This window comes from Arvicanthis niloticus, chromosome 15 (assembly GCF_011762505.2).
Source record: "Arvicanthis niloticus isolate mArvNil1 chromosome 15, mArvNil1.pat.X, whole genome shotgun sequence".
NCBI classification, from domain to species: Eukaryota; Metazoa; Chordata; class Mammalia; order Rodentia; family Muridae; genus Arvicanthis; species Arvicanthis niloticus.
Genome location: NC_047672.1, coordinates 7,915,959 through 7,941,968, shown reverse-complemented (window position 1 = coordinate 7,941,968; position 26,010 = coordinate 7,915,959). Strand labels below are relative to the sequence as shown.

The window sequence follows — 26,010 nt, the reverse complement described above, 5'->3', positions numbered from 1 at the left end:
GCTCCTATTGTCCTTATTTAGTGTGAGAGCCCAGGGGACAGTGCTGCCCACATTCAGAGTGGGTCTTCCCACCACAGTTAAGTCAATCTAGACAATCTATCACAGCCAGGACCAGAGAAGACTCTCCATTCTCTCAGATTGACCATCAATATGAACCATCACACTCTCCTTGGGCATTTGTCCATTTTTAAGAGAACTTTTCTTCCTCCATGTGGCTGTCTGTCCCTCTAGCCTCCTGGAGGTGGTCTGCTCCAAGGTGACCCATGAATCACTCTGGGTCACCAAGAAATTATTGTTTGTTTGTTTGTTTGTTTGTTTGTTTTCTTACAGAATCACCTGTCTATGAGGGAGAAAGGGAGGGCAGGCTGCCTTTTATCTGGTCCAAAGCCTCAGAGCAACCAAAATATTCAGCTAAGAGGTAAAGCTCTAGACAAATCTCTTCACCTGTCTGAGCCTCAATTTTCTCCTGTGTCAAATAGGGACATATTTGTGATAAACCCACAGATGGAAAAAAGCTTAAAGCAAGTCTCTTGAAGTCAGGAATGAGACAGGGATTCATACTATCTCAACTCCTTTTCAACAAGGTGTTCAAAGTACTAAGTGGAACAATGAGGCAAGAGAGGAGAAACTAAAGGGATATAAGTAGCAAAGAAGAAATCAAACTATTCCTGTATGCAGATGACATGACACTATACACTAGAGATTTCCTCCCCCATGGGGAAAAAAACTACCAAAAAACTTCTAGAAACAATACACATATTCATCAATGTGGCAAGATACAGAATCAAGTTGCAAGAATCAGTTGCTTTTTTTAATACACCAACAACAAACACAGAGAGAAGAATGGAACACAGTCCCACTCACAATGGTCACAATGGAAATAAAAATATCTAGGAACAAACCTAAACCTAATCAAGGAAGCAAATGATTTCTACAAGAAAAATATTGAACCTCTGAAGAAAGAGACAAAGATGCCAGAAAATGAAAAGACATACTTGTGTAATAAATTGTGAAAATGACCATCTTAGAAAAAGTCGTTTACAGATTAAATACAATCCCAATCAAAATCCCTGTCTCATTCTTCACGGAAACAGAAAAAAAAAATCCTAAAATTCATTTGGAAGCACAAAAGACCCCGGGGAAGCCAAAAGAATGCTTACTTAGCAAAAAGAACAGTGCTGGTGGGATTACTGTTCCAGGTTTCCAGACACAGCACAGAGCCTTAGCAAGAAAAGCATATGGTATAAACACAAAAGCAGACATGTAGACCAATGAAACAAAACTGAAGAGCCAAACATGTTCACATGTAACTGTAGTCATTAAACATTTGACAACGAGTCAAAAACATCCACTGAGGAAAAGGCAGTATCTTCAACAAATGGTGCTGGGGAAAACTAGGTGTCCAACAAGGAGAAAAATATGGCAGACCCATATCGACCACACTGTACAAAAACTGACTCCAGATGGATCAAAGACCTGAGCAGGAAACACTGAAAACACTAGAAGAGAACACAGGTGGACAGCCTACCAGACAAAGGTGAAGCAAAGGCTCAGTCCCAGTTTGGTGAGAGGAAGCCCATAGAGTCTTTGCTAGATACACATCTGACAGAAGCTTATTATCCAGAACTTATAAAGAACTAAAAAAAAAAAAAACAAAGGACCCATTCAAACAGAGAGTTCTCAAAAAAAAAAAAAAAAAAAAAAAAAGAATGGCTAAGAAAATTTATCTTGCAACAGATAGATACCATTACAGCAAACACAACCAATCAAAATTCAGATATATGGATCCCAGACTCAATTGATAAATCTACGACACAAATCGTGTACCTAAGGCTTGGGGATTTTTGTGCAAGAGGGATGTAAAGACTGAAAGAGCCATGGGAACAGGGAATCTTCTAAGGGAAGGTGTCTTCTACTGTCAGAAGCTACTCCCATAAAGCCCCACCAATGTGACTACCTAAACATGAGCTGTCAAAGAGAACACCAACATATATGCTAAAGAAGATGAGAGAGTCCATGAAGCCTCAGCCCTACACAAAAAAATGACAGACAGGCAACTAAGGAATGCTGAGAGTAGGAGGAACGGTCTTCCCCGAGGAAGAGCACAACAAGCAACTACCTAGTGTCAAATGGTAAACCCTGAAAGCATCCAGACAAGTAACATCACACAGACTGGGCAGACATTATATATTTCAGACATATGTGTATAAACACACATACACACACATGACAACAGTTAATGAGAAAAAGAGGCCATGAATTTGAAGAAGAGCCAGAAGAGGTATATGGAAGGATTTGGAGGGAGGAAAGAGAAGGGGTAAATTATATGATAATCTTAAAAAATAAAATAATTTCTGTTTTTATTTTTTATATCCTTCTTTCATATACTACATCCCAACCACAATTTCTTCTCCCTCCAGCCTCGTCCACCCCCAATGTTTCCCCTCTCCACCAGATCCATGCCCCCTCCTTCTTTCAAAATAGAGCAGGTCTCCCTGGAACATCAACCAAATACGGCAATACAAGCTACAGTAAAATCGGGCACACACTGTCACATCAAGGCTGGACACAGCAGCCCGTGAGACTGAAAAGCTTCTGTAATGCAAAGGATACTGTCAATAGGACAAAATAGAAGCCCATGGAATAAGAAGGTTTTCTCCAGTGCTCCACTGACAGAGGGCTAATATCTAAAATATACGAAGAACTCAAGAAACTAGACATGAACAAATGAAAAGGCTTTTTAAAAAAAAAAAAAAGAAAGAAAGAAAGAAAACGAAAATGTATATACAGGATCTAGCCCCAAGTTTAGGCTTCCCTTGGGGATTGTAGAATCTATAACCTGTGGATCAACTGCTTCTGTATTTTACTTTCTATCTTTCCTGGGGTCTTTCCCCTAGTGATGCTTACAAGACCAGCCCATAGGTCCTGGGATGGATCACACACACACACACACACACACACACATTGTTAGGAAGTGGATAAGGCAGAAAGCACACAGAGATCAGTCTGGGCTGAGAAAGACCTGAACCACATGCAAAATACCAGGCTGGATCCACATGCCCACACGAGGGGGGAGAGGCTCTCCACCCATGTAGGAGTGAAATGCCCACTCCCAGTTTTGGCAGCCAAGTCGCCCTCATATCCTGTTGTCCTTTGTCCCTCTTGAGGCAGGAATCTACCAGCAGACTTTGCACCATCAGTTCTGGCTCACAGGGCCCACAATCTGAAGGTGGGACAGGGTCCCTCTTGTCCTGCCTCTTGGGCCACAGATTGTGATCTAAGAACTCCTTGTTTTCTTCTCTCAAGAACAAGGCAAGGAAAGAAACAAAGGGCTTGGGGTCCAGCAGCAGTTGCTGTAGGAAACACCCCTGTCTTGACTACACTTTAGTTCCCAATTATAATTTTCCTGTCACTATCTTTGATGGAAGTAGCTTCTTTGCTACATACTCTCCAACTTCACATCCTCCTGCCTCCACTTCAGCCAGTTTCTTCTGACACTATAGGAGAAACCACTATTTTCTCTTCTGAAGAATGAGCTGTGGGTAGGGATCAAGTAGGCCACACTGGGTGGTTTAACAAAAATAGTGCCCCTGTATGTATTTCTGCAGACAAGGCTCTCTCACAGGAATAAGGGTCTGTTTGCACTGCGGGAGAGAGTAAGGATCTAAAAATCCACTCAACACCAACTCCAAAAGAAGCGCAAACAGAAGACAAGAAAAGTCTGTCCGAATAAATAAGATCCTGCCACCACACGGTCCGTTCATTTCACGCGCAAATGTTCATTCCCAAGTGCCATCCAAAGCCAACCACACATGGACTTCTGCATATGTCCCTCAGTTACAGTTAATCACGTCCATCACTGGCTTAATTGTGCCCTTCAGGTGGAAGGAGGGTCGGTAGTGCTTTCTACCTCAATGGAGACCTGTCCAGACTCCTCGATCACACGCCCATACCATCCATCATAGTAAATCATAGAAGAGAACAGAAAGTCATTTTCCCTGAGACATATCTACTGTGGGAGGTGTGGGGAGGAGAGCCTGGTGGGAATGGCCAACCTTGTTCCTTCCTATGTGACTTCTAGAAAAATCACCTTTTTTTTTTTTTTTTAAGAACTGGGACCATTTGAGTGACCTTTCACAATTGTGAAAAGTGATGGAGTATGTCAAATGAAGTACCAGTGGAGAGCGAAGTACCACTGGAGAGCCTTGACTACACCCCACAGCTACCCGGCTACACAAAACCCATTTTCAGTCAGTTTCCGCATCAGTTCCCAGCTGGGGAACTCTGGGAATCCAGCCCTCTGAAGCTTGCTCCACCGGAGTGTTACAATGTTACTGGTGTTTAAGACTGGCTTTTACTTTGCAGGACTGTCCTTTGCCACAGAATATTCAACTCTTCTGGCCTCTCTTCACAGTCTTCGTTGGGGTTTCTATTGCTATAATAAAACACCATGACCAAAAGCAACTAGAGATGCAGGTGTTTCATCTTATACTTCCAAGTAACAGCTCATCACTGAAGACTGTCAAGGCATGAAGTCAAATAGAGCAGGAACCTAGAGGCAGAAACTGAAGCAGAAGCTGTAAAGGACTTGATTACTGGCTTGTTTCTGTGACTTGCTCAACCTGCCCCATTATACATTATACCACTCAGGACCACCTGCCCAGGAGTGGCACCACCGCTACTGGACTGAACTTCCTACATCAATAATTACTAAAGAAAATATTGGCCCACAGGCCAATCTGTAAGGGGCATTTTCTCAATAGTGGTTCTCCTCTTCTCAGATAACCCTAGCTTGTATTAAGTTGCCAAAAATCTAACCAGGACACCATTCTATAGATTCTGTCCCCAGGCAACCCCACTTCTAAAAGTACTTTGTCTGTCCAGATTCCCCTAAGAGAACCATAGGCCCAGTGAGAACCAGAAGGGAAGCATTCCTTTCCCAAAGCGAGGGCAAGGATCTTGCAGGAGCCGGGGTGTTCACAACACTGTCACAGGGGGTGGCTCCTGTTTCCCATCTATAGTGACCCTAAAATTCCCTTATCACCACAGGCTTTCCTAGAAGAATTTTTTGCATCTTTAGGGCCCTATGAACTCCTTAAGCAAAATATTTGACCCAAAGACTAGAAGAAGTGGTTCCATTTCCATGATAGAAGGTCAGATGCCTAAGAAAAGGCATCTGGGACCATCAGGACTTGTTCAGGGGTCTCTCCTACATGGTATTGGGGGTGGGGTTCTGATCCACCCTGCTGGAGCACACGGTGAACCAGCAGCATTTCAGCATCTGTCCTGACTGTTGTATAATGATGTTGTAAGGAAAAGGGTCTTGCTTGGAAAAAAAAAAAATACATGTAACGTACCTGACAAAATGTACTTGAAAGGCTTTCAAACACGTATGAAAATGCACATATATATAAATATTAGTTCATATCAGTTATATCAATTATATGATTAGCATATGGTATATCAAAGTAATTAACATGTGATAGCAAATATATGGTAGGTATAATTAACATATACTACATAAATTTATAGGTTTTAGAAATTAATAAGTGATAACTTCACCAAGGTAAAACAGTCAAGGAAAATGAGAAAGAGATTTTGCAAAATACTAAAACTTGTTGACTTGAGGTGCCACATTTCACCTCTCAGATGAAAAGCTTTTTAAGTTACGATGTCCAGCATTCGTGGCAGTACCTGAGAACTCTGACACCCTAATGGTGGGCACATTAAGTGGTAACTCTCTCCAGACAGTGGTTAAACAGAATATTTCAAAGTCCCTAAAATTATGCAAGCAATTGAACCAGGTAATTGCACTGCTCAAAGCTTAACCTTAAAAAGTATTCCTAAACAAATCTGGACTTGTTACAATTAACATTCACGTGGCAGATGAGATTATTTATGTATTCGTTCAGTATTTTGCATACTATAATTATCACATAGAAAACACTCATGTTTAAATAGACCTTACAATGGGGGAGTGGGGAGTATTTCTAGGCATCCTCAAGGGTTCTGTTTTTATCATTGCCCATAATGGTGAAAAGTGAGAACTTAAGTAGCCCACAGTAGGAGATTGGTTAAGGGACTACTTCTCATAGAGCAGGAAACAAAACTATATATTATTAAATATAAAATTTCCAAACACTATGATAAAACTGTGCCTTTGTAAAAAAAAAAATATTAGAAAGTATAAACTGGGAATATTAACATTTAGCAGCAAACGATAAAATGAGTGAGTTTCCTTTTTAAATCTCTGTATTTTTCTAAAATGCATTGAGCTAAAAATATTTTTAAATTATTATTTACTTATTTACTTCTATTTTTAATTTTTAGTACTTATAACATGTTCTTGTGGACATGTCATATAATCCCCAGTGTGCAAAAATCCCTGAATATAGGTCCTGAGTCTACATGTCTCCATAAACTCCTCATAAATTAGTTTAATGTCTTGAATGAGTACAACGATTACTGTTTATTGAATTTTTGTCATGTGGCAGACACTGTGCTAAATCATATCATTTAACAGAGTGAAATTCAATAAGCATTTGTTGACAGATGAGAAGCTGGAAGGGTGGACGACTCAGCAAGAGGATCCACGATTGCAGTCTCCTCTCAGAGGCTCGTGCACTTTCAGGACCTTCTGACCACTAGAGGACTGGGCTCTGCCAGACCTTCTTCCCCTAATGGGAAGGAAAGGAGTGGAGGTGGAGGAAGACCACACTAAGATCCTACATCTTAAGGAGACCTACCTTTTTGGAGGATAAGGTCTGATGAGAACTACCAGGTAAATTTTTAAACTTTCTTTTAAAAGTTTTTCTACTGAAGTCAAGAAAATTAAAACTCACATGACCTTTAAATGGACAGTTTTGACCTTGGGAGCTTCTAGTTCATTTCTAAGCACCTTCTCTGAGCACAGAGTATTGCTCCTAGAGAGTGAAAAGCAAAGAAGCCTTGTCTGCGAATTTACAGCGAAGTGAGGACCACCCACAGGCTACCACCAGCTGATTCTAGGCTGGCCAGCTCTGGGGGGTGAACTCCTGGGTCTGCAGTAGGAATGTCTTTCGAGTGGGATGGAAAGTGGAGTAGGGAAGCAAGCTAATGAAGGATAGGCATGATTTCTCCATGCTCACTTAGGGAAATGGCATTCCTGGCTGCAAGAACAACCTGGGCAAAGCGTCTGACAGGTGTGATACGGTCTATCGGGAACATATTTACTCTGTTCCACAAACCCTGGACCACTTCGTTAGGAGCACAAGTAACCCAAGACTAGTTCTTCCTCATCACTGGTCTCTTCATAGCTCCAGCACTTTCCTGCTATACCTCCAGGCAGGTGGAGCCAAAAGCAAACTAGGGTATACCCTCATCTCAAGGACGTTGTGAGGTTATGACTGAATGCTATGGTCACTTGAGCGTTCTCTCAAATAAGAACTTGGGTCTAAGAGCACCTGTGTAACTGCTTCAGGCCTGCTGCTTGCCAAAGCTGGCATTCCAAAATGAAGCTGCCCATACCTGTCTCCAGCTCCCAGGTGGACCCATCTCCCAAGAGTATGAAGATGCCAGGCCTTGACAAGTCATTTCAAAACAGCAGAAACTGTAAAACTCCAGTGGACAGACCTCTTCAAATGCAAGTTAACTCTGGAGTTAGAAATCTGAGGGTACTTCCAGGCCCTTCTGTCCCTCTGCTCGCAGTTTGATGAACTGTTCGATGAACAGTTTGGAGCAGAAGAGCAGAAATAGCAACATACTCCGGGTTTTTGCTTTTTGGTTTTTTTTTTTTTTTTTTGAAACTTTCCAGCGGCGAGGTATTGCCTCCCTCCCTGCCTGCCTGAATCCTGCTTCTGGGAGCTAGGAACTCTAAATGGACCTAGCTATAGGTCTCCCCGGAGCTCTCTGTTCTCAGCTTTCCGTCTCCTGTCTCAACCCCTGAACTTCTGACTTGGTGATCTATGCCTAGATATCAGTTACTCTTTGTCTCTGTGTCTGTCCACTTCCTTCGGTCCTTTCTGACTCTCTTCCTCCTCGTTCTTATCTCCTCCATCTGTCTCCATTGTCTCTATCCATCCATCCTCTTCTAGACTTGTTAACAAAACCTCAACGAGGAAATCGGTGTAATTGAAAACCGATTTCAGCGGGATGCCAGCTAAAGCAATAGAGTACCAGCCAAGCCACATCCCGAGTCCCCCGCCAGCAGGTCAGACGCTCCAGGAGATCCCTCCAGCCAGCACCCTCCAACCCAGATTTCCGTGCCCATCCCCTCCCCGTTTAGAATCTGCCACTGCCATCGCCACCGCCACCGGAGGATGTGCGAGGACGCCAAGACCGGCCCCGGGTGCAAAGTTCTCACCGATGGTGAAGCTGTACCCGTCGATGCTGAAAGTAGCGCTCCTACATTTCTTGAAGCCCTCCTTCTTGTGGCTGGTGTCCGTCATGACTCCTGCGTCCCGGGTCCTGGCTTGAGTCTGAGCCCAGCCTCCCTCCGCTGCTCTGTCACTGCAGACCCGCGCTAGGTACAAGCTGCTCACGCCGGCTGCAGGCACCCAGACCTGGGAGCTAACAATCAAGGCTCCTAGTGAAACCCCTGTGCCCCCTCCACTGCCCCATCCCGACCCTGCTGTAGCTGCGACGGCAGGGGAACTGGCGAAGCTGCGTGTAGCTGTGGGCTGGCCCGGGCTGCCGCGCCCCTTCGCGCTCCGCTCTCTGGAGGCTGGGGGAGGTTGGGGGACCCCGAGGGAGTGGCGGGCACTGAAGTCGTGCTTCTTCTAGGTATGTTTTCTCTGACAGAGTGGAGAGCTCCCCCAAAGCACATCAAGAGATGGAGAAGCCAACACCTCAGCCTTGAGACGCCCAAGTTTACTCCAAACAAGGAAGTAGAGCAATTGCCACGCCCACTTCCTCCCACAGTTGTCCCCAGACCTAGCCCTAAGCCCTGATAGTAGTACTTCTCAGCAGTCCCTGACCAGAATATAATTACCAAAGTAACTCATTTGTGGGTGAACATTTCTACAGGAAAGCTCTAAGACGTGCAATTTAATTTAAACAGTCTTTATCCCGCCGCTGACCCAGCTCCTTTAATTTTGAGTTTGTCAAGTGCATTGGACTCCAGTGTTTGTGAAGGTGGAAGAAATCTCAAGGATCCTATAGCTAAGTCTCTACTGACAGAAAAGGAAACAGGGGCACAGGAGGACTTGGGACCCAGAAGGCTCACTTTATGACCTCACATCATGTGCTATTGGGTTTTACAAACATCTAAAAATGATCACGTTTAGCCAAACACATGCTGGAGGTCCACAAAGACCGGAGCTGAGTCCCACTCGGGGACCCTCTCCCACACCCAACGTATCACAAAAGTAAGAGTAAGTCCACCTCATTTGCTGAGCAGGAATTTGTCACAATTAACAAATTCTCACCAACATTAAGAGTCGGACAAGTATGTTGCTAGGTAATTTCAGTAGACTTCAGAAGACAGTAGATTGGGGACCCAATAAACCCCTTGAGCCCAGGTTAATTACACCTTGGAAATTTAGTCTTTCTTGATTCACGGTGTACTTGTAAAGAAATCAGTTTGTTGTGTCACAGTAGAGCTGGGACTTGAATGTCAAGTTCTCTTAGTGACGTCCTAGAGCTACACTCACTGTGATCGTTTGATGGCAAGACAAATTAATCATAAAGACAATGGGTGCCACGAACCTCCTTTTTCATAGAAGTGTCCATCTCTTCACCAGAACCAGGGCTGCACCCAAGCCCTACTGGTGCATGCAAGCATCTGATCTGCAATCAGTCATGTCTGGAAGACGGAAGTGTGAAAAAAAGCTCACAGACTGACCTGAATGTGGGATCTAGCTCTACCATAAGTGAAATGAAGATGTTCAGAATCCCAAGACCCCCTGTATGGTTCTTTCAGAGAGGATCAAGTGAGGAAACATGTCAGGCCTGAAACAGCATGGGCATGTGCACTCAGCAAACACTGGGGAAAAATTCTTATGCGTGACAATAACATGTCTGCTTATTATTGCAGCCACTAATTTTATAAGAAGATTTTATAGATAACATTATATATGGTACATGTAGATATATACATATACACATATACACACATGTATATATACAAATACACACATATACATACATATATATTATATATACATATATATACATATATATATACATATATATACGTATATACATAGTATGTGTGTGTGCACTTTACATAGCAACCACTTAAAGTTTCTAATTGCCCTCTTTTTCCACACTTCAAACTTTTAAATGAAACATTTGTCTTCTTTTGTGCCAGGGAAGCTCCTGAAGTGAGGATCCTGAGTTAGCATCTCCCATAGTAAATTATCTAGAAAAAAAAAAAAAAAAGCCTAATGTGATGGAATTTTTTTTCCTGAGTGAGTGAAATTAAAATTATATTTAATCATACTTAACAGAAAAGCTTCTTGAAATATAATCTATCAAAAATAATAACAATGTGATCATTTATCTATCCCCTAAGTGTGGTAAAAATAACTTACCTGAACAATTAGAACTGTTTAAAAACTCTTTCTCCCCAGAATCGTTCTCTCTCTCTCCCTGGTTTTAGATATAGCACACCTACAGAATTACTAAATTCATTGTCTCAATCCTAAAGCAGCCTTCTCTGTGCAGGGCTCTCACTTTCACACCAACTAAACCAGACAGAGCTCAATCTAGCATTACATAATTCAGAAACGAATGCGCTTGGGTCTGAGAGCAAAAGAAGCATAGCTTGTACTTGCTCTATTACAAGTGCTCTGTCGAGAAACATGTTACAGCAAGGAAATCAAGCCGAGGCAACCGAGCAAACACAGTGGCCCTCTCTCCTCAGAGTTGGAGCAGGTGTCATCAGATGACATCTGAAAGCCAGGTCCATCCTACTCAACTTCTATAAACCCTGCAAGATAAAGGTGGATATTTCATTTTTAAATGGTTTGGCACATTAAAAATATAATGAACTCAATTCTCTCTCCCAGTTCTCACGTGCTCTGTAGCCTGCCTGTAGATCCTTTTCTCTAACTGAGCTACCTTGGCTAGGCTTAGTAGGAGAAGATAAGACGCAACTTCTCCTACAGTGACTTGATATGCTAAGGCTGGCTAGTATCCATAGGAGGCCTTCCCTTCTGTGAAGAGAAAGGGGTTGGGGGAGAGTAGAGACTGGGTGGGAAGGAAGGAGGGAGGGAAAACTGATCTGGATGTAAGGTAAATATATTAATGAATGAATGAAGCAATATATAAAGAATTCAGCTGGGCAGTGGTGGCGCACGCCTCTAATCCCAGCACTTGGGAGGCAGAGGCAGGCAGATTTCTGAGTTCGAGGCCAGCCTGGTCTACAGAGTGAGTTCCAGGACAGTCAGGACTACACAGAGAAACCCTGTCTCGAAAACAAACAAACAAAAAACAAAGAATTCAAAAGTTGGATGTGGTAGTGTATACCTGTAATCTCAGCCTTCAGAAGACTGAGGCAGAAGGATTGCAAGTTTAAGACTAACATAGAAAAGAAAGAAAAGAAAAACCAAGCTCATCTTGAACTCATGACAATCCTCCTGCCTCACCTTCCTAAATGTTGGGACTTACAGATATGCACTATCATGCCTGGGTTGCTCGTTGGCTTTTAATTTTTATATTTCTAGAAAAAGACAAAGCACTACACAGCATTTAGAAACCATTCTCTGGACTTGCAGAGCTCAGCTTGTTCCCAGGTTCTTCTACCCCACCCTCAATGCCTTTGCTGTTGGTATTGACCAGGCAGTCAGCATCTTCCACCCTATCCCCTGTGCTCTGAGCAGTGCCTTCCGGCTGACTCTCACTCACCCATCTTTAGCCTAGACCGCCTTCCAGAGCAGCAGATACCATGAACCCACTCCCGCAGCGAGAACTCTTCCCATTCCTTCTCCAGAGTTCATGTGGAATACATAGTAGGGGGAAAGCTTTCCAATCCTTGCTCACTTCAGCCCCAGCTTTACCACCTCTTTCCAAGCTGTCCACCGGGAGGAGAATCTTACAACTGACTGGATAGAGTTCCAGGGCATTCTTTGGCCCAAACTCAGCACGGCAGAAGTCTCCGGTGGGCACCTCTATGAAAGCTAGAAAGGGGGGCCTTTCTTTCCCGGAAAGGCAGCCTAACTTTGGGACAAACTCAGAGCTCAGCGACTGGACTCCAGACTAAGGGTTGCACACAATGGCTCTTTATAATAAGCCTGCTCTGGGTGCCTGTTATAATACTCTCAGAACACCATCAAAGCCACATCCTGACTTCCAATAGTGCCATTCCCATCCACCCTCCTGTCCACATCAGACATTGTTCTCATAGAGGATCCATGAAGTCCTGTCAGACCCTTCGTCTATGGGCAACTGACATCTTGCCGTACCCTTCCTGTGTTCTTCCCTGGGTCCAGGCTACCACTGTCTCTCACAGAAACTGTGAGAGTAACTTCTAGCTATCCAGTCACCTGGCCTTCCTACTCTAAACCATTAACTACCCCAGCATTCAGGGAGATCTTTTAAATAAAAGATGTTAGTAATGTCCTTTCTCTGCCTAAAATACAGCAAGAATCCTTCATCATTCACAGCAATTTTTTAGAATAAACAAAAAGCTCCTTCCATTGCTCCATGAGGCCCTATAGTATCTTAGGAAAAGATGAAGAATATTTGCAACTTATGCTCTCTCTCAGGGGTAGGAGGCAGAAGATGCTTTTAATGGGAAGTAGAAGCTATCCTGAAAGTAGTGAGATGCCAGGGAAGGCAAAGGTATTGTTATGGGTACCTGGCACTTCCTCCCCTGATCTAATGCAAAGGGTTTCCCCACCTGATTCCTGGCTTGTTCAGGGGCTTAGTGTAGACAAACTCCATAAACTCTTCCCTTTGCCAACTCTTCGAGAGGATTTAGATACTGTGTGTTTCCTGGGAATCAGAAGAAAAAGTTCTAACATCTATTGGGGCCCTCCAGTTTCAACTCCTTTGTTAGTCTACTCAGATAACCTCTATAGCCTCTATGCCAAGCAGTTCAAAGGGCCTGGGAATCCTTCCCTGGATCCTCTACAGCTAGCTGGTAGAAGAAGGAGGTGATGGGCCAGGTGGAAAGATTTTAAGGTGTGGGTATGAAAGAATCGTGTCCCCACCACCACATTCCCATAAGCAGAAATTAGTCAGATCACTCCCACAAAACCACAAGTGTTTCTGGGAAATTAAGGTTGAAGGAAAAGGTTTTGTAAACACATCCTTTGAAACCTTATCCTTTCCACCCTGTTGACTGAATTTGACTTCTAACTCCTCAGGTGGAGTGGTGGGTGCTAAGGGCTGAGATAATGATCTCATCCCAAGCCAGTTTAAACTTTGAGTTCTAAGTACATGCCCCTAGAACCAAAGCACCTGACACACATCTTAATGGAAATTGAGCTTTACTTTTTCTTGTCTAAAAGAAAGTCTTTTTATATGTAGCCTATTACTGTTGGATCGTATAAAGAGCTTTATTGCTGCATTGTAGCCTTTACCTTAGAAGAAAAGCTAGGAACGCTGGAGATGCAATTATTTTAGTGCCTGTATAGTGCATGCATCTTATGACATGCAGTTTTCCTTTTGTAACGAGAAAACACACACACACACACACACCAGTGTCAGGATGTGAAAAGACAAAGAAATCAGCAGAGAGAGGGTCAGTATATAACTTTTAGTAAATCAGGAAAATTCTCCAGAGATACTTGTCAAAAATCTGGGGAGCAGGGGATCCAGAGAATCCGAGGTTGCAACCTGTGTGGTCCCGAGTGGATAGAGCCTGTAAACACTTGCACTGAGTCCCAGGGGAGGGAGCTCGATTTCTCAGATGTCCAGCCTTTGTCAGGCCCCGTGCATCAGGCTCTGTGCTTAACAACACCTGGATTTCATTTCAAGCCTTCAGTTACAAAGAAGGGGGATTTTACAGTGAGATTTTTCTCAGTGCGGTACTGAACTCTCTGGAGAAGGTAACTCACTTCAGTGGCAACCTTGGCAACAGAATTATCAAGGGTACCAGGAGGCTGGAAACCAAAGAGCAAAGGTGAACAGGCAGTCAAAGGGGGATTGCTGACACAGAGTAGACCTTGGTACTTGCCAGAATACCTTCTAACAGATACACTTTCCTGTATCAGCTGTTCACTGGCAACTAAATTGATCTAAAACTTTCTTCCAAGTTAGTGATTCATCTTAAACCAGATAGCAAATGTATTCCTTAATTACCAGCACACTTTTCTACGTTGGGTGTGGTTTCTGATGATGATGGCAATAATAGGAATGCTGGTATTTGGAAGCAAATGTCAGAACAAAAAGTGAAGGGAAAAGAACAAACTATAAAATAAGTTGCAGTAATTTCAACTATTTTTAAAATGCATTTAAGGAAAATAGAAAGATGAGGAAAAAGTTATCTGATAAGTGGGAAAGTAAGCCAGCAAGAAAAACTTTGTCGTTATAGTCAGCCTCCCATAGATCAAATGTGGCAGCCAGACAGTAGGCTTGCTCGCTCTTTCTTACTTTCTTTCTTTCTTTCTTTCTTTCTTTCTTTCTTTCTTTCTCTCTCTCTCTCTCTCTCTCTTTGTGTCTCTCTCTCTCTCTCTCTCTCGCTCTCTCTCTCTCTCTCTCTCTCTCGTCCCCTCTCTCTCTCCCTCCCCCCTGTCTTCTCTCTGTATGTCTATGTGTGTATGTCTGTGCATGAATGTGTGTGTGTGTGCTGTGTGTTTACCTGTTTAGTGCTTTAAAAATATTTAAATTGCAAATTTTTAAAAGGAGAGGGAACTGGAGGGAAGGGGGAAGGAATGAAGTCAGGGTGGTATTGGTGTCTATAGTCCAGTTCAGGAACTGCAGCTAACTTGGATTCTGCGAGCCAGAGAACTCAAGCTTGTCCTAATTCCTATAAACACAAACAGGCTGTGCTCTGGTGGCTTCCCACACAGAAACATTAACTATCATTTGATTTCTTTTTGATGGATTGTTTTGGCTTCAATCTCAAATATCCTCCACAGGCTTCTGTTTTGTGTTTTGAACAATTGGTTCCCAGCTTGTGGCTCTGTTTTGGAGGTGGCACCTAACTGGCTTCACTGGTTTCAATAGGAGCCCTTGAAGGTTACACTCACCTCTGACTCCGACCTGCTTTCCCTGATGAGACACAGCCACACTCCCGCTACCATGATGAACTGAAATGTGCTTAGAACTGTGAGTCAAAATAAACCCTTTCTCCCTGAAGTTGATCCTGTGGAGTATTTGGTCACAGTGACAGAAAATGTGGCAGAAAAGTAACTACTAACACATGTGACCTACCATACACCAGATATAGATAGATAGGTAGATAGATAGATAGATAGATAGATATCTTGAAAGGTGATTATCCACTTAGAGAAACCTAAATTACTTCTTCTATTGGTTTTGCTTTAAGTAAAATGTATCCTTTCACAATTGTATACATGTAGATAATGTATTGTGATCACTCTTGCTCCATACCCTCTCCTGTCTCCCTTCCACCCCATAAACTCTCACTCACTCTTCTCTAATCTCTATGGGTCTCTTTCCCATGATCACTTCTTTTTGCTTTGTGTTATGTCCTCCTGAGTTTATCCAGGGTTATATACATCTTGGACTTACCAGTGGGTACACAATTAAAGACCATAAGTACACCTCCCCAGCATCTGTCACTGTCCCCTCTTCCATCTTTATTACTATTCACAAGCTCAGTCGTGTGCACTCCCAGCAGAGGCAACTGCAGCTGCTGTGAGTTTGTGATGTCTGAAGGACAGTGTTTTCCAGCCTTACACTCTACCGTATATGTTGTATATTCTTCCCATTCGCTCTTCTTCCATGTTCCAGAGTCTTAGAAGATGTGATCTGACAGTCCTGCTTAGGGCTGAGCACACTCTCTCTCTTATCCTCAGCCCCTTGAGCACGAGTTCTCTCCGTTCACTATTATTCATTGCCAAGAGAGGCATCTCTAATCAAGACTGAGGGAAGATTTGTCTATAGGCATAAACGTAAGTAGTTTGAGGACATTTTGATTCCATGTCAAAATAGCAAAATGAAAGTGGTTAGCTTCATTCTAGCATCTGTGGCATGAACGTCTGAGCAGGTTTGTTTGAAGTGCCAGCCATGGTTTTCCTCCTCAAAACCTGTCAGAGAGTGTGGTTGGTTGCTCCATAACATTCATGATACTGTTGCATTATCTTGCCTAGCACATTGGAATGTAACTTTCAAGGGTCACAGATACATAATATTATTGACAACTTTTCTATCCCCACAGCTACATAGACGTTAATGCCACTATGTATGGTAGCCATGAGGGAAGGAGCTTATAGTTCATCTCTGACTTGATTTCTCTGGTCCTGGAACCAGTATATATAGTGTCGTCTGTAATAGAATCTTACCATCTAATCAATAGTAATAGTCAGTGTGAAAAGACCTCTGGGGTCTTTCTAACCGATAAATCATAGGGAAGGAAATATCTCACCTCTGACACCAACATTTTCATGTGATCAACCATGGCTTCTGAGGTTGGCATTATCCACCCACAAACAGTATTTTGTAACACACTCCTTTCAATATTTTATTTTGTTTGTAAATATATTTACTTACAAATAAATAGAAGGCCAGAGTCACAGATCAGAGGACAACTTTCAGGACTCAGTTCTCTCCCTCCACCATGGCAGCTAGGAATTGAACTCAGATTGTCAGGCCTGCACTTATCCGTGTAGCAAGTGTTACCTGCTGAACCATCTCACCAGCCTTTAAGTATCATTCTTAATTAGCTTATAGTAGTATATGTCTTCTTTATATCCTTAGTGTTGGTTCCCCACCCCAAACCTCCTTCCTTCTTTTGTCTTCCCATCGCCTTCTCCAGTTAACCCTTACCACCCCAGCATTTCCCCCACCCTTCCTCCATTCCAAGTGAGTATTGCTTTTGTCTTTAAACGCTTTATAATCTAAACTAAATATTGGGCTAATCCATCCTAAGCCAGATCAACATGTGCTGTCACTAGAGCATGTAAGTTTCTCAGAGTTTATTTTGTCCATTGATGTATTTCAGATATGTAGAAAGATCCATAGCCCTATGTAGGTGGTAAATAAATACTTGCTGAATGAATGAATACATGAATATTCTGCTTCTGCCATTCGGTTTAAAGAGACATTTAGGGGCTAAGAATGTAACTCAGTGGTAAGATGCTTGCCTAGCCTTTACAAGACCCCAGATTAAACCCTCAGCTTTCTGAAAAAGAAAACAAGGAAGACATACAGAAATGAATGTGTTAGTGTTCCATGTCAGACATGTCCTAACCACCCTCCACGCCTTAGGATAAGACTGTCTGTGGTTAGCACATTTGTCATCTGGACACATCAGAGTCCTGTTTTTGGGAATTGGGGGTCTCCCACTCTTCCCCATTACATCACTATCTAATGGAAACATTCAGCTGCTGCTCACCGCCATGTGATACCGTGTGTCAGTGACTAACGAAATATTAGCTGTGCGTGTTCACCATACAAGGTAGGCTAGTACTAAAGGAAACAGACTGTAGACTTACGTGACTGAAGTTTGAAATTACGGTCACGAATTACAAATTCTTACTGTGTGGGGAAATCAAGAGTGTCTATGCTGACAGGATGACTGAAATCTCAGAATCACAAGCAAATTTCTCCAGATGTTGATTACACTTCTGTGCAAAAAAACTTTGCCAGAGAATCAGGGAGTGTATTATCATGATAAAAGAAAGTAGTTAGAGTTGGCAGCAGGTGGGAGTCTCAAAGGTTTAGCACTGAGATGCGTTTGTCAGGTATGTAAGTTACCAGAATGTACTTTTCCTGTTGTAATAAGTGCTTACACATACATTTGGGAACCAACTTTCTTCCACAATGCCTCTCAAGCCAGCAGAAACACTCTGGGAAAGTAGAATTTGAGTCGGTTCCCTTTGTCTTCTTTGGCTCTCAGGGCCATCCTTCAAAGCAATAGAGTTTACATACAGTCAGCATTCTGCACACACTTATGGAACGAACTAAAATTCACACCACAATGAGCATGAACTTACAGACTTCATTCAAACAGTTGGAAACCCAAGCAAATCACAGGTAAATAGAGCTGTGCTGTATACAGAGGTGTAAGACACATTTCTGGAAAGAATACAAAGCAGAAAAGGGTAAAAGAGGCATCGATTCGATGAGAATGAAATGATGTCAGGGGAGAGTCAGTTCCCTCTGAGATGTTCTTCATTGTCAGTTGCTGCCTGTTGAGGTCTGTCCTATGATTCTGTTTGGGGCTCAGAAATTGATGCTGTTGACTGAAGCAGTCTCTGTCGTCTTCCTGGTTTGTCTCTCACCATGTGTTCTCCTTGATTAAAGGTATCGGAAGCAGTTCTCTGCCTCCCAGCTTCCTGTCTCTCACTATGCATTCTTTGCTCAAGTCATAGGAACTAGAATTCTTCTTCCTCAGAATTGATTATAGAAACCAGGAGCCCTTTTCCTCAGGGCTACTAATATAACCTAAGAATCAGCAACCTAACTTTCCCTAGATTTTCTGTGCAAGAGTTGACCAAAAATTCTCTTTCTTGTCTGATACTGTCATATGACCCTGATTACAGAATAAGTCTGCTTATACAAGGAAGGAAGCAAGGAAGGAAGGAAGGAAGGAAGGAAGCAAGGAAGCAAGGAAGCAAGGAAGCAAGGAAGCAAGGAAGGAAGCAAGGAAGGAAGCAAGGAAGGAAGCAAGGAAGGAAAGAAGGAAGAAGGAAGACTACACAGAAAAGCCTAGAAGCATCTAAATGAACAGTTTGAGCATAGTTCATTCCCTCAGTCTTCGGTCAGATTATAGATCCAGTCATACTTTTACACGATTTCCTATGCTTCATCCAACCAATGTATTAAAAAATGGATAACTGACTTTGTATCTTTGGGTCTTTGAATTAAAGCCTCTTGTATTTATGTAAGCCACTTACCATGTGTTTTCCCCTGTTGATTTTTCTGTTGTCATTTTATTTCAGCAGAGTCAAATATATTTGTTTCAGAAGTAAAACCTGGACTTGCTTCATTAGCCACTATGCTAGACTCTTCTACCTGTAGAGTCTCATTTAGTCTTCACAACATTCCCATATCATACATAAGGAACCCTAGGCCACCTTCCCTAAGGTGGTAGTAAGTTCTGCATATAGCCTGGTTCACATCCTCCCTGGCTTCATCACTATGTCTTCTGAGACAGTGTAAGGTTTCAAATACTCTCATCAAACAGCCCTTCTCAACTTCTTTCTTTTGAAATAAAGGCCAGAGAGAGAAATAAGCAGGGAAGAAATGGGTCCTAGTTGGAGACCAGAAGCTAACCCCCTTCCTTACCTACCCACTCCTACCTAGAAGACAGAACTGCACCTTGGAACTTTGCTGCCTTTCTATCACTGGAGGAGGGAGGCCTGAGGCCTGTCCACTACTCATCTCCTCAAGTACATCAGGTGGACTTGGTCACATTTCCAGCCTGACATAGAACCCCAGCAATGGCCACTCTCAGTGCCCTGCTACACAAATGGAAATGAGAAAACTTAAAGCATTAGGAGACTCACCCAGGAGCCAGCAGCCAGGAAGGACACCTCCCCTGGTAGCCACGTGAGGCTCCTAGACCTCTCAAAAGGATTTCTACTAGGACATGAGGTAGAAATCCAGCTGTCTGGGGGAATTGAGGGGAAAGAAAGGCAGAGAAGGCCGAGGGTACCCAGAGGCCCAGAATGAGAACTATAAGTCAACCTGCTGGGTTAGGCAGACTCAGAACCAAAGGGGATTCTTTCTTTTCTGCCTTTGGTAGCTCACAATCCTGATAGGCTAACCCACAACCAAACAGATAATACAGTTCTAGTGAGACAAAAGGAAGCTCAGGATGTGGCTGAAGTCAGGCCTGAGGGCTTGCTGGTCCAGGAAGCCATTTCCTGACACAAAGATAACATTTGCATTTTTCTCCTTAGCAGATAAGAGTGCTAAGAGGCAAGAGAAAGTTGTAGCTCTTTTGTTGGCGCTTGTGCGCGCGGGGTGTGTGTGTGTGTGTGTGTGTGTGTGTGTGTGTGTGTGTGTGTGTGTTCTCCTCTTTGGTTTAATTAATGTCACTTCCACCTCAATCAAGCTCACACTATTTTCTTTTTTTTGTTGTTTTTTGTTTTTTGTTTTTTGTTTTTCGAGACAGGGCTTCTCTGTGTAGCCCTGGCTGTCCTAGAACTCACTCTGTAGACCAGGCTAGCCTCGAACTCAGAAATCCGTCTGCCTCTGCCTCCCAAGTGCTGGGATTAAAGGTGTGCGCCACCACCGCCCAGCCACACTATTTTCATCCCATTAATATGTGGATGCCTTTGAAAGATAACAAATATTTTTTAAGCATCCTGAAATGCATAACATAGTCCTCTGTTTCCTCAGGGGAACCAACCATCCTTCACGTGGTTGTTGTTAGCACTAAATGAATTCAGTGTAAATAGTGCTTAGGATAATGTTTGGCACATGGTAAATGCTCAATAAAAATCAGTGTAACTATGCCAGACACAGCTATGCTGCTTTTACGTAATACTCATTGCAGTAAACATTCATGCAGGTCATTTGACAGAGTAGCCTGTAAGAGTGGAAAGTTTTATGGGAAAAAAAAAACTGGGGTCAGAAGGAGAAATAGATAGCCCTAGTGATTACAGCTAGTTTGTGTAGTCGTGCAGTCACCAGAGCCATCATAACTAGGACTAATTTGTGCATGTGTACTCATCAGGGAGCCAAATCCCTTCTCTCCAAGCTCCAAATGGAGTCACCAAGTTCCCCCTACAAGCATTCCCTGAACCATCTCTACCCACAACCTCAAGAACCACATTCTGGAAAACAAAGACTCTTCCCTCTAATCTCCCACCCACTTGTAGCTCATTGGTCAGAGCACACACAGCTGAGCTTACAGCAGAAGCACCAAGGTGGGTGGTGAGTGACAGGCGCGTGACGGCAAGACTCCACTGTACAAAACACATGACCATGACTTCGCAGAAAGGCAGCAGAAACCCACAGAAGGGCACAACAGGGATAGGAATCACGTGGACGTTGATGTAAACAGTTGGTCTTCTCAAGATTGGAGGCCCCGTTATCACTTCTCACCAGGAGAAGAGACATAAGAATAAATAATCAGGATGCAATTGCTCATGAGGACATTGGGATGTCTCACCATGCACAGATATTGCCCCCTCAAAAAGCCCCTTGATGTGTGGCCCAAACACCTGCAGGGAAAGCAACACTGTTCGACTCTAGGAGCTTGGGAACCAGTGAGTGACAGGGAGCTTCCTTGGGACCCTGCTTGACCAGCACCAAGAAACAAAAACTAAGGCTCTGTGACAAGGACTTCAGTCCTTGTTCTGCAGCACCTGCAGCTGCCAACAGAACATGTGTCTCCGGTTTTCATTACTCTATCAGGCTGCTTCACGTTCAGAGTTAGGAAGGACATCTGGAGAATTTGCAAACACAGCTTACTTACCTGGTTCGCCTGCAGCTGGCTGTTTCTCTGTGGCTTCTGTCTGGGTGTTCGACTCTTCTGACTTCCCAATGCCGGTCTCTGTGGCAAAGAAAAGATACAGGGTCAGTGGCATCTGTAGCCAGAGTACTCCCCATGCTGGTCTTTCTCAGGTGTTCAATACAGCTGAATAGTCTCTCTACCAGACTCTTGCCCTTCCCAGGCCCCTCACAGCTGGCCCTCTATACTCTTTGACCTTGTAACCAGTGTGCCCATAGCAGCGGCATTCGTCCCCTTGGTGTTACAGACCCTTGTCTGCTGCATAGTATGTAAGAGGAATGTCGCCAAGTGGGCGGTGGGCAAGCCATCCCTGAAAAGGAGCAGTCTAGGAAAGTCAAGGGAGCCTCCTCCAAAGTTCTGAAATGCTCCCACGTGACACAGATTTCTACATCACAAGGGCACTGGTACGGAGGAAGAGTGGAAGTGCAGGCCAAGCTCTGCATATAAACTTCTGTGCCACAACCTGGTGAATAGAAGAACTACTACGGTTTTTTAAGTAGTCAATCTTTTTTTTTTTTTTTTTTTTTTTTTTTTTTTTTTTTTTTTTTTACTTTTTATTGGTTCTTTGTGAATTTATATCATGTACCTCATTGCTACTCATCTCCCCTGCCCCACATACCCACTCTCCACCCTTACAACCTTCCTGTAACAGAGGAAAAGAATGTCATTGTGGAAGCTGTAGTGGGGTACAGTGTGTCCCACAGCACACCCTTGTATCCACACTTTTTTGCCTGTTTATGTTCATTGGAATGACTCCTTGGTCCGGAATGAGGCCTCTGGTTTCTGCTGCTCTATCAATACTGGAACCTCACTGGGACTCCTCTCGGATATCCTGTTGTTGCCCTGTGTCATGGGCCTCCTGCAGTTTTAGATCTGTAGTGCTACCTACTCATGCATTCAATAGAGTAGATGTTGGGGCAAGCCAACTCGAAGCCCTGAATCTGGGCCTGAGACGTATCTGAGCTGGTGAACCTGACAGCTCTCCTGCTGCTGGGGGGGAAAGGGGGAGGGCTGCTCTTCTGAGTGGCACAGCAGGTGAGGGGCAAGGACAGCTCTCAAGCTGCCATGAACGCATCCTGTCAGCTCTCCTGCCTGCTGCCAGTGGTGAGAGCCAAAGGTAGGAGAGGGGATCTCTGTCCACCACACAGCAAACAAGAGGCAAGGCTGGCTCTCCCATGTGTGCATCCTTGGGTCTGGCTCACACATAACCCTAACAGTAGGATCAGCTCTACTGTGCTGCTCAGGTGAGGTATAGGACCTGCTCTCCTGAATGCTGCAGCAGGTGAGGAGCAGGGATAGCTCTCCTACTCTGATAACTTCTGGCCAGCTCTGCTCACCTGCCTGCTGTAGGCGGCAAGGAGTAAGGAGGGGGAGGGCATCTCCTCCTCACCCATGTCACCCCACCTCCCAGACAAGTTCGAGGGCCAGCTCTCTCACACTCACATTTGGGGCTGCCTTGCCTGCACCTCAGCTACCAGGGTCAACTACTGTGCCGCCAGACAAGGTTCAGGGTCCACTCTCCCTGAGTGCTGCAGCTGGTGAGGGGCAGGGCCAATTCTGCCCTTATGACCCCAGGGCCAGGTCTCCCACTTGTTGCAGCTGGTGAGGGGCAGTGGAGAAAGGAAGGTATCTCTTTCTCATCCATGCCACCGCAAGGATGCCACCGCAAGGGAGACAAGGGGTATGGCCAGCTCTCCCATTCTTGTGCCTTCATTGCCAGCTCACCTGTAACTCCCAAAATGCATGAGGTCACTCACTCAAATCCTGTAGCTGGCTAGGGACAAGGTCTGCTCTCCTGCTCTCATGTCTCCAAGGCTGGCTCTCCCACAGTGCTCAGGTGAGGGGTGAGGCCAGTTTTACACAGCTCTCAGACATGAACATGTCCCTGGGTGACAGTTCAGACCAGGGACAGATGCCTGGCCTTTGGTGGTAACAGACCCCTGTTGCTGCAGAGCCATAGACCCAGACATGATCCGTGAGGCAACATAGGCCAGGAACCTACCATGGTCCTTGGTGGCCTTGCTGGTTGCTCATATTGGGCTGTCCCTCACTACCCTCGAGTTTCAGTTCTGCCTTCTTTCATTCTTTCCACACCCTTCTGCTTCTCTTTCTCTTCCATTTCTCTACCACTTACTTACTCCTCTCAGTGGCACCTGGGGTCTCTGAGTGTCTAAGGTTGTCTCAGGAGTAGTCTCCAGAGTGCTATGCCCTCTTGTGCATTTTGGTACCAGACAGGGGTCATCTCCTGACCCCTGAGGCATGGTCTGCTCCCCTAGGCCTGTGCAGCACTGGACTGGTGGTCATCTTAGGTGAGCTCCCTGTCTGGGCCCCATGATGGTGGTCTAGTGGTCATCTCCAGCCTTGTTCCTCACTTGGCCCACCCAAGTGGTCCCTCGTGAGAGCTGTTTGTCTTGGGCTCACTCTAGCCTGGAGCCTGTGGTCCTAGGAGGGGTTCTTCTAGTCTTTAGCTTGTTCCCTCATCCTGGGAGCTTGTGTAGACCTGCCTGGTGCTGGACTTCCTGTCATCTCAGGCTAGCTCCCTGACTGAGCCCCTTTGTGCTGAACTGGTGGACATCTCAGGCTGGCTTCTTTCAGGATATGTTAAGCTACTAATCATTCAGATGTTCACAGATCAGAACACTGAGCATAGACATAGCCTCTCTTCTCTCTGCCACCTACTGACGCCCATGTGGCACAGCAGCCACACCTGCAGTGCCTCTAGGGGCAAAGGACAAGCAAACTTATGGAGGATAAACAATGTGATTAAGCTTCCAACTAAGACCACGAGGTCATAAGCAGTAGAAACTGAACATGGCTTTCAGCAGACCTAGCACATGGTCTTCCTTCCCACAGCCTTTCTAGGTGTGCAGTCAGAAAAGTTAAGAAAGGAATTCTAAAGTGAATGTGTTCCAACAGCCATGTTTCTGATGTTAGTATGTAAGATATCAATCTTATATAATTTAAAACTTGTAGCTGGGTGGTGCTGGCACATGCCTTTAATCCCAGCCCTCAAGAGGTAGAGGCAGGAGGCTCTATGAGTTGAAAGACAGCCTGGTCTACAAAGAAAGTTCCAGGACACCCAGAGCTGTCAAATAAACAAACAAACAAACAAACCCTGTCTTGAAAAAAGCAACAAAATAAATTAAAATGATAACAACAACAAAAAAAAAAAAAAAAAAAAAACTTGTGGTGATTTAAATGAGAATGGACCCCAAATGTTCATATATTTAAATGTTTGTTTTCTAGTTGGTGGATTTTTTTTAGGAAGGATTTTAAAGTGTGGCCTTACTGGAAGAGGTATGTCACTGTGGGGTAGGCTTTAAGGTTTCAAAAGCCCGTCCCTCTCACTCCCTGCTTCCTAATTGTGAATCAAATGTAAGTTCTCAGCTACTGCTCCAGTGCCTGTCTGCTGCTGCCATGTTCCCCACTATCATGGGCTCACTTTCTGAAACAGTAAGCAAGTCTTTTTCCGTAAGCTGCATTGGTCATGATGTCACTTTACGGCACTAGAAAAGTAACTAAGACAAGGCCATTCTCTCTCCGTCTTTTAGAGATTTTATTTATGTAACTGTAACATGGATATGGGGAAATAAATCATGTACCCTAGTGCTCCCAAAGTCCAAAAATAAACGGGATGGATAGTGACTCCCACACGCCATGTCTCTGGTGTACAGCACACTTCTGCTCATCACCAGGCCACAATGAAAAGAGACCAGACAAGCTGATTTGAGACCAATTGGCTGAACATGAATTTCTGAGCATCAGTTCACCAGCCTATCAGCTGACTTTTTTTTCCCCCTTTTGGCTTGCCAAATTCTTATGGCAGTAACATTCTCTAACATTTGCAAAAGTTTGTGTATCACTGAAACCACCCGATCTATATTTTTAGTGTACTTAAATCATGTGCATATTTTGAGTTTCAAATATTGCTTCTGTCACAAACATCCGAGGTTTTTATAAAACAAGGGGTTTTCTTGTTCAATTTGTATACATTTATTTGACTTGCACAACCCTCCCCACAACAAACACACAGTCTTATTCTTCCACACATGCATAAAAAAGTCTTAGCTATACTCTAACTTTCACACAGCCTTCTCAATTAAGTAAGTTTAAGGAATATCTCACCCTATGTGTAGCACACATCTTAGCAAACACTGAACAGCCAGGATGGAGAAGGAAACAGTTTCAGAGCACCTACTAAGCACAGAGGTCTGCTGAGTGAGTTTCAGAGCTCTGTCCCCCATGGACTCAGCACAAGTGAAGTCAGAGTCACAATCTATGTTTACAACAGAGAAACATGAAAGTTGAAACCAAAGCGTGCTGCACATTTAGGCCTCAAACTACAAAGTGGCAGGTCTAACTCAAGTCGGCTTTGTGTTGCCCCAGAGGCCATGTTCTACAGTGAGGAAAGAATTAAAAGAAAGTCTCACAGTTCAATTCTGATTCCTCTTCTCCAGGAAACCCCAGCTCCTGTCAGCCGAGGAATGGTTAAT

General features: G+C 44.0%; 1 protein-coding gene and 1 non-coding gene across 7 annotated transcripts in view; both read right to left on the bottom strand.

Annotated features, from left to right (window-relative positions):
* Pde1c (phosphodiesterase 1C) overlaps positions 1–26,010 on the bottom strand; it is a 500,617-nt gene that overhangs the window by 412,234 nt on the left and 62,373 nt on the right. For 5 of the 6 annotated variants that reach the window (XR_013103999.1, XR_013104000.1, XM_076913296.1 and 2 more), the window contains exon 2: positions 21,482–21,559. Coding sequence is in view for 4 of the 6 variants with exons in the window: in XM_076913296.1 (XP_076769411.1) it covers positions 21,482–21,559 (78 nt within the window). In the remaining 2 variants the exon portion in view is untranslated. Of the gene's footprint in view, positions 1–8,341; positions 8,863–21,481; positions 21,560–26,010 lie in introns of those variants that run through there. The other variant, XM_034519282.2, reaches the window with a different exon arrangement.
* Positions 24,115–24,246, bottom strand: LOC117721090 (small nucleolar RNA SNORA17). The gene has a single exon (XR_004608366.1). It is a non-coding gene; the product is annotated as a small nucleolar RNA SNORA17 (small nucleolar RNA).